This window comes from Ursus maritimus, unplaced genomic scaffold (genome assembly GCF_017311325.1).
Source record: "Ursus maritimus isolate PB19 unplaced genomic scaffold, ASM1731132v1 scaffold_6, whole genome shotgun sequence".
In the NCBI taxonomy this organism is placed as follows: Eukaryota; Metazoa; Chordata; class Mammalia; order Carnivora; family Ursidae; genus Ursus; species Ursus maritimus.
In genome coordinates, this window is record NW_024426774.1 from 24455080 (window position 1) to 24463356 (window position 8277).

The 8277-nt window shown below is 49.8% G+C and overlaps 1 protein-coding gene across 1 annotated transcript in view; it reads right to left on the reverse strand.

Annotated features, from left to right (window-relative positions):
- Positions 1-2425: 2425 nt before the first annotated feature.
- Positions 2426-8277, reverse strand: part of CAPN14 (calpain 14) — a 24040-nt gene continuing 18188 nt past the window's right edge. The window contains exons 16-21 of the mRNA XM_008700262.2: positions 8204-8268; positions 6787-6855; positions 6121-6199; positions 5412-5528; positions 5006-5061; positions 2426-2630 (exon numbers count right to left, since the gene is read on the reverse strand). Coding sequence (XP_008698484.1) covers positions 2604-2630; positions 5006-5061; positions 5412-5528; positions 6121-6199; positions 6787-6855; positions 8204-8268 — 413 coding nt within the window. The 3' untranslated portion in view covers positions 2426-2603. The remainder of the gene's footprint in view (positions 2631-5005; positions 5062-5411; positions 5529-6120; positions 6200-6786; positions 6856-8203; positions 8269-8277) is intronic.

Consider the following 8277-nt stretch of genomic DNA (forward strand, 5'->3'; position numbering starts at 1 on the left):
AAAGCTGGACACATAGCCTGCCCCAAAACTAAGCCCGGCCCAGCTGGCCCACTTTGACCTACCCACGACCCATGAAACTCATTTCCTCCTTTTTTCCCATTATAAATATAAATGCATATATTTCACTGGGGAAACATCAGATTGAGAATCCCAGAGGCTAAAATCATTTCTCTAACCCAGCGTGACGGTGGCAGGGAAGCAGAGCTATTTACAGCCAGCTGCTGACTGCCCTCCCCCAGGCTCCGACTGGAATCTAGAAGGTTCTCTTTGGTGGTTGAGTTTTTGAACAAAACTATGAGAGAAGGAAAAGAGTAAAAACAGGGGTAAAGAAAGGGCAGGTATTTTAGTCCTCTCTTGCAACTGTCCTTTTCTTTTCACCAGTTAGGGTCTTTTTTCCTTTTTTTCCTGAGGTTTTGAAAGCCTGCGCCAGTGCTCAGCCTGGTATGCTGTGCCTGCTTACGCTGGTTGGGTGGACACCCCGACCTTCCGAACTCTCTGACCTCACCTATCTTGGCACCCAAGGACCGACTCCTTGCTCTTCCTTCGCTGGGTTTGCACACTTCCTGCTTGGCTCGGTCAGGATCAAGCTTTTGGCTTTTGGCTTTTGACTTCCAGGAAATGCAGATGTCCACTTCTCAGACCTTCAGCCTGACCTCAGTCTGACCCCTGTGCGGTCCATCCTGTCCCAGATCTTTACTTGCCTCACATGCCCTGCAGTGAGGATGGGGAAGGGATATTGGAGTGGGAAAACAGCTCTGCCCCTGGTCTCCAGTACTCAGCTTTGGGGGGCATTGGAAGGAATGGGGGAGGAGGTCAGCACGGCGTGAGGCATCTGAGTTACCACAGTGACAGACTCAGGCACGAGTGACATAGGAGGGCAGGTCAGACCACTGAGAAGATAGAAGGGAGGTTCTATCAGACTTAATTAACTTCAATATAAATGCCATTGGCACCAAGCAAAACTATTACACTGTAGTCCAAGTGTCATGAACAGGATGATGGTATCACCTTCTCACCCCCAAAAATCTTCCAAATTGCCTTTTAATTAAAAAAAATATTTACAATGCCAAAATCTAAAGACAGAGATACTGACAAATAGACATAAAAATCTTGGCTATAATACATGATCATCATTTATAAAAGCAGTAATACCTCATGTCCCTGGAACTTTATGGAAAACCATTTTACACTTCATCACTTAGAATCAATAGAGTTTTTTCTAAGTAAAATACTTTTCTACTTCCTTAAGCCATGCTTAGAAAGTATTTGCTCCTTCTTCAGTGCCCATTTATCCGACTATCAAGTTTCCTTTTGTTCTGCCAATGGACACCCTTTTATCCCATCATTCATTTTCCTCCTTTAGTCTTTTATGTGCTTGGAGATCAGACAGTCACGTCTATTAGAACAGTTTGGAAATTAAGAATAAATAGAATTTTAACAAATGGCTCTGAGTTGCTAACCTGTGAGTAAAATGTATGGACTTTGGGAGATGGCCTTTATTCTGGTTTTCCTCCAGGTTCTTGGTTGGGAGGGAGGCTGTGAAAGTGAGGCAGCATGGTAGTTCAAAAAATCAGAGGTATGGGGGCACCTGGGTAGCACAGTCGTTAAGCGTCTGCCTTCGGCTCAGGGCGTGATCCTGGCGTTACGGGATCGAGCCCCACATCAGGCTCCTCCGCTATGAGCCTGCTTCTTCCTCTCCCACTCCCCCTGCTTGTGTTCCCTCTCTCGCTGGCTGTCTATCTGCCAAATAAATAAATAAATCTTTTTTTAAAAAATCAGAGATATGAACCATCCACTGCTTAGCTCTCTGATACAGCATTGATTTGTTGTTCCTCTTTAAAGTAGGCACACAGAGGCTTTGGGGACTGATTTGAAATGGATCTGATAGTCCATAGGTCAAGTAAACAGACTGGCACCTATTATATGCAGGAAGCCCTTGGAGAATTCAGGTGTTTTAAATACACTGGTTCCCACCCCAATTTCAACCATCTGGAGATACTGTAGCAGAAGACCATCCTGTGACCTCAAATGCCAGAGCCAGCCCAATCCACCTGGACTCTGCCAATCCTCTCATTTTCTGTGTTCTTGAAAGCTCAATATAGCCCCATCCACCTCCACACAGTTGAAATTTAGCCTATGCTTCCACCAATTTCTAGAAGCTGGTACAGTTGTTTAAGGACATATTAATCCCTCTTCAGAGCCTGAAACCTAGACTATTACTCCAAATGGGATAACATTCGGCTAAGGTCATTTAAACTGGACAGCAATGGAGGCAGTATTGTTAAAGGTTGAGACACCAATTCTGGAGTCTGATTGCTTAGGTCACATTAGGTCACATATCTGCTTGTGAAAAGGTTGCAGCCTGAGAATGACAGCTGGTCTTTACAAGTCCAAGGCAATCTTTCCTAACTCCTTTCTCTTTTTGCACACTGCCTATCCAAAGGAGATCTGCAGAAAAGAAATAATCTCAGCTGAGAAGATGATGACTGGAGACATGGTCCCGAAGAATGATAAATGGGTTGAGTGTGAACTGATCTCAGCCGAAGGCTACCTTTGAACCATATGCAGAGTCCTCGGTGAAGGCAGACAGGGCTCCAGCCTCCTCAGGAGTACAGAGTCATCAGCAGCCACTGGACATAATGTGGAAGCAAATTACGGTCAGTTCAGGCAGACCCCTGACATTCAGCTAAGGGTACTTCTTTTTTCGGTCACCAGACCCTGGAGCCTGACATAGGACTTGGGACCTCCTCCCCCTCGTTTCTGGGAAGCCATGGAGACAGGACAGTAATGGATGGTTTAGCCAGAGGGACCACACCATCTGGTAGTAAGTATAAATCAACCTGAAATATAATCAACCTTGACTTCTCCTGGTGCCTGTGAATGATGATACCCAAGATACAGGCTGATTCTGTATTCAATTCTCAATGCAATTTTCTGCCATGCATTCAATTTGGCGTGCTCATGACAGCAGCGTGCAGGTGTGTGGACCAACTGGGTAGCAGAAATCCATTAGAGCATACTCTACATGTTTACACTTATGGGCCCATTTGTCTGACAGCTTTATGTGGGTGTGATGAACAGTCCCTCTGATTCACGTAGAGGGGACTCTGGAGAAACCACTCCCCAGGCCAATTACATCAGAATGATGCTGCCGCTGATGTTGGTGATGAAGATGACAATGGTGATTTACCAATGGCATCAGAGAAAACCAGCGTGAAATTCCAACAAGTGGGCTGCCACTCCCCGTAGACCTCCTTGGATGGCCCTGAGGATTTCCTTCTCATGGAGCCAGAGATGGTCAGAGCTGAAGAGGATCTTAGAGACCACCTAGCCCAGCTCACTCATTTCACATGTGGGGAAGCTGAGGCCCAGATATATTGAAGTTGATCTGCCTAGGGTCCCGCAGCTAGTTACAAGCAGTGCTGTGGGTTCAACTCGGGTCTCGGTCCAGTTCTCTTCCCATGATGACACATTGCACTGCTGGAGTCTGCTCGGGTTGTGGGCTGCCCTGTTGCAGTTACACGTTCATGTTGTCCTGCTCTCCCAGCTCGGAGCCTGCACTATGGAGGGACTGCTTGGGATCAGGGTGTGAGCTTGGGGATTTGTGATGGAGATGGGCTCGGAAGAGTCTAACTATTGCCCCTCCAGCTGAATCCAATCTTCACATTCAAATATGACTGTGATTGAGGCAAGACACATGCTGAGGATCCAGATATCTTGGAAAGATTACATAAAACGGACATTTGAGGTCAAGGAAGAAACCTGAGTTTTTACCAGAACCTTTTTAAGCAGCCCAAAGAGAGGATGTGTTTCCTCTCTTTGGGCTGCTTAAAAAGGGTCTAGTTCTCTAGAAAGAACAGATCATTTAATTCCAGACTCCAATGTCTTTGCAGCAAACACTACCTAGGGCCACATGTGACATATAGCGGGTGCTCAGTAAACCCGCGCAGTTGAACCATCAAGGAAGACCATCAGTGTCAGGCACAGATTTGTCTTGTCGGCATTTCATCTCATTCACTCAACAAACGTTTGTCAAGCTCCTATTACGTGCGAACCACCGTATGAGGTTTGAGAAGACACAACCCAGACAAGATCAGAATCCCTGCCCATAGTGGGAAGGCTAGGCCAGCTCCTGAGAGAGATCTGACCCTGATCTTTTCAGACTCATCTTGAGCCAGTTTTGTCACTCTCTCTACTCTAGCCAGGACCGCACACACTGTTCCCTCTAGCCTGAGCCTTTCCTACTCTCCACTCTGCCTCCCTGGCTCCTTCTGATCTTTAAGGTTTCAACTTCGATGTCACCTCCTCCAGAAAGGCCTCTGTGAAATGGCCTAGTCAGACCAGCTCCCCTATTACTGTCTGTGCTGGAGTTCATTGCTGGCCTGGGTCTTCACCCGCTCTGTGTCTGTGCCCTCTGCAAGTGTCTTTGAGGCACGTTGCACGACAGAGAAGAAGGCTATTTCCCCATGTGTTGGAAGTGGGTTTGGCCATGTGACTTGCTTTGGATAACAGAATAAACTGTAGAGCACGACATGCCTGATCCTGGAGACCCTGCATTGTAAGCTCGCTCCCTTGTACTTCTGCCATTGCCCAGAGACAATGAGACCAGCCCGGTCAGAGCTTCCTCAATGAAGGTACCCCAGCAAAGCCCCAGTTCAGCCACCAATCACAAGCCACCAGATGAGACCCGCTGACCCCCAGACACGTAACCAGAACTCAGTGAGTGTTGTTTGTCACGGCTGAAGTTGGGTGGATTTGTCCCACGGCATTATTGCAGTCACAGTTATTGGGTCCACTGAGTCAGGGTCTAGGTCCCTGCATACGTGCCCGCACAGAGTGAGTTCTCAGTGAAGAGCAGACGAATGAACGGATGAGTGCAACGAAGGGCTACATCCCTAACTCAGTAGAACGAAGGCCCCAGAACTGCTCCTTCACAAGAGCCTGGAGCTGCTGTGGCCACCTCTGCCTAAGATGATGTGAGTCCATCCCATGATCAAAGGCTTACCTCTGGCTTCTGAAGGTATATCCCCTTGCCATCTTGGGTTAAGTTCTGGAAGGCATCTGTGAAAATGCAGCAGAAAGGAACACAGCTAACGTGTGCGGGAAACATTATGAACTGGTTTCCCCCATCCAACCCGTCACCTGGGAACGTGGTTTCAGCCCCATGTGGCCACACTTTACAAGGGTAAGTGAGCCGCCTCAGACCTTTGCCCCCAGGACAGGCAGGGTGTGTATGAGTTTGGGGTGATGCAGCTGGGTTTCTCGGGCACAGAGCCAGGGTGCCCCATAGCTCCTGGCCTGTTGTTTCTGCACTGGCAGCCGTCTACCCTCCTGCTTGAACTGGGGACAGGTGGGCAATCCACAAGGAGTTTAGAGGAAGCCCTGGCCCTGCCTCCTTCCCAGCAGCTCACCTTCCATGTTCTCCGCACGCAGCATCAAGTGGACAAAGCTGACGAAGTCTATCTGGAGGTTGGGGCCGCCGTACCGAATAAGCATCAGGTGGCACACATCATCACTGAGCATGATTCCTGCATCCAACACAGACGCTCGCCATGGGGGCTGGGGACTCCATGCCCCCTCCCTTCCCCTTCCAGGACCTGAATCCTGATAACACAGGGGTCTTCTTTCGTGGGGTTCAGTATGAATTGTTTAATTATTTAGTCCATTAACTTTAGCTGCATCTTGACTCCCCATTCCTGACCCCTTAAGCCACCAGCGTGAGGATCCTCTTATCGAGTGCGATGCTGGCCTTCAAAGCGAGGCAGTCTGCTCAAGAGTCTTCAAGTACATCCACTTTGGGGCCTGATAGTCCTGGATTCAAGCTCCAAACAAGTTACCTAACTTCTCTGAGCTGTAACTTCTTCCTCTGTCACGTGGGGATTATCACTCGGTGTGATTACACGAGAGTGTGCCTGCCCCAGCCCTCCATAATGTCGGCTGTGACCACAGTGATAGGGATAATAAATGTTTCCGTGATTTGCAGATCCACAACTTCGGGCCTCCGGACTCTGGGGGAGCAACTCTGCGCGCTAGAATTACTTCAGAAGTGACGCAGTGACGCAGCCCCGCCCCTCCCCGCCCTGAGAGCATGCGCCCTGCAGCACAGCTCGGCCTGCCTACCTGCGTCCCTCATGGCGGCCCGCAGCTGAATCCTGTTCAGGTATCCCGACTGGTTACTGTCGTGCTTGTGGAAAACCTCCTGCAAAGAACCACTCCAAAGGCTCAGGAACCAGGCGTTTCCAAGCACTACCCGAGAACCCCTCCGTGCCCCAGCATCGATGCTGCAGCGGACCTCCGGCCCCCGTGAGACCCCGCCGGCAGGGCCTGCTGCCAGGACGTGAATAGACAGAGGGTCCGGGCTTCTGAGAAATGGCGTGGTTTTGCTGTCATGAGGATAGACAGTCTGGGTGTAAATGAATGTACTTGACTTGGGCACATTCTCCAAACCTTGAAGGGCTGCCAACTTTCGGACTCAGGAGACGAGGGGGATAGTGGTAAGAACTGGACAAATAGGAAGAAGCCAATTGATCCAGGACTGTAATTGCCACGCTAAGCAGTTTAGACCTTATCTGAAGGCCAGGGGGAATCTTGAAAAGCTTTCAGTAAGGAAGCAACATGATCAGCCATGTCCTTTAGGAATCCGGGAGACTGTTGCAACAGGCTGAGTCTGGGGGAGCGAGAAGGCGGGCCCACGGAAGGGAGGGGAGAGCCGATGGGCGGACAGTGGGGTACACGGGGCTGACCTGCGCCTCCCACCAGGAGGTGTGGTTAAGACTTAGTTCTTACCTGATAGAGCATCAGCTGCTTCCACAGGTCCCTGAACTCTTGGATGCTCACGGTACCAGATGCATTAAGCTGATAGAGGGTTAAGGTCAAAGCTGCCAGGGGAACTGCATTCACACCTCTGGGAGCAGCAGTTGGCCTTCCGCACAGCAGGGTACAATCTGCGGACAGCCCTGCTCCATGTGGGATGGCCCTGCTTGGCCTCTGCTGGCTTTCAGTCCAGCCCAGTGCTCCCTTGCCACTGCTAAGAAGGGACAGAAGGAACCAGAAACACAGCCACACTGGGAGACATCCAATGACGGCGAGGATGATGGTGATAGCATTCAGTGAGAGGATATTTTGACACAGCCAATGTGATGTGATTTAAGTGAAAAACAGTCACTCTCTTTTTCATTATTGTTAAAACCAACTTCTGGAGGGAGTCTGTCACAGGGCCGCTCTTATATTTAGTCCTTTTATAAAAAGTTAAAAGCTTAATGATTGGCCTTGTAGATCATATCATGTACAAATACCTCTGCCTCAGAGAGACCGGGTCAAAATACTACCACACACACCTCTATTTGAGCCCATCTGGTGGGTCTAGGGCCGAGTTATATGCTTGGCCTACGTTACTTCATTTTCACCTCCTAGGTGAGGTCGGTGTTCACTCCCCCGCCCTGTAATGGATGATAAAATGCAGGCTCAGGGAGTACGCTCCTGTTGAAGTTCATGCAGCCGGTGATAAGGTCAGGACCTCCTCCAATGCCTGCACACCGGCCCACCGCTGCACGCTGCCCTCTGCAACGTTTCTGCAAAGACCACTTTTGTATTTACAATCCCCTTGCCCCCCACACATACGCTATCCATTCCATGTGCCTCTCTGTACTATGGATAATTAAACAGTGATTAAATCGTCCACTTAGAAAGGCAGAGGGTTTGCTAGAAACAGCACAGGGCTGAGAGCCAGGAAAGCAGGGGCTGTGGCATGCCCCTGAGCTTACTAACTTCTGACTTCCTGCTCTGTAAATGGGAGCAGCCACTGCCTGGTCCCCAGCTGGAACACTTGGGAGTCTGAGGCTCCTGTAACAGCTTCTTGTTACCCGGAGGATTGCTCCCAACCACCACCCTCCAGCGGCCTCATCCTTTCGGCAAATAAGATTCTTGTTATTTGTAGCTAATATTCAACACTCCTTGGATGACAGCACTAAGCACTTTGCCTCGGTTACCCCACGTGCATTCTCCTGCTGATACTACAGAGTAGCTTTTAATAGCATCTCCATGCTGCACAGGAGGGCCTGAAGGCACCAGGAGGCTATGTGACTTGTCTGCGATCACGCGACTAGGAAGCACTTGGGTTGGGATTCAAACCCAGGCAGCCTGGTCCGATGCGAAACTCTCCACCAGCAGCAGCACGCCTCCTGCCACAAACCTGAAAGGATACGTCCAGCAGGGCCAGGATCCCCTGGCAGGCATCCAGGCTGAAGAGAGGCTGGGCACTTCCCAGACCTGCAGAGG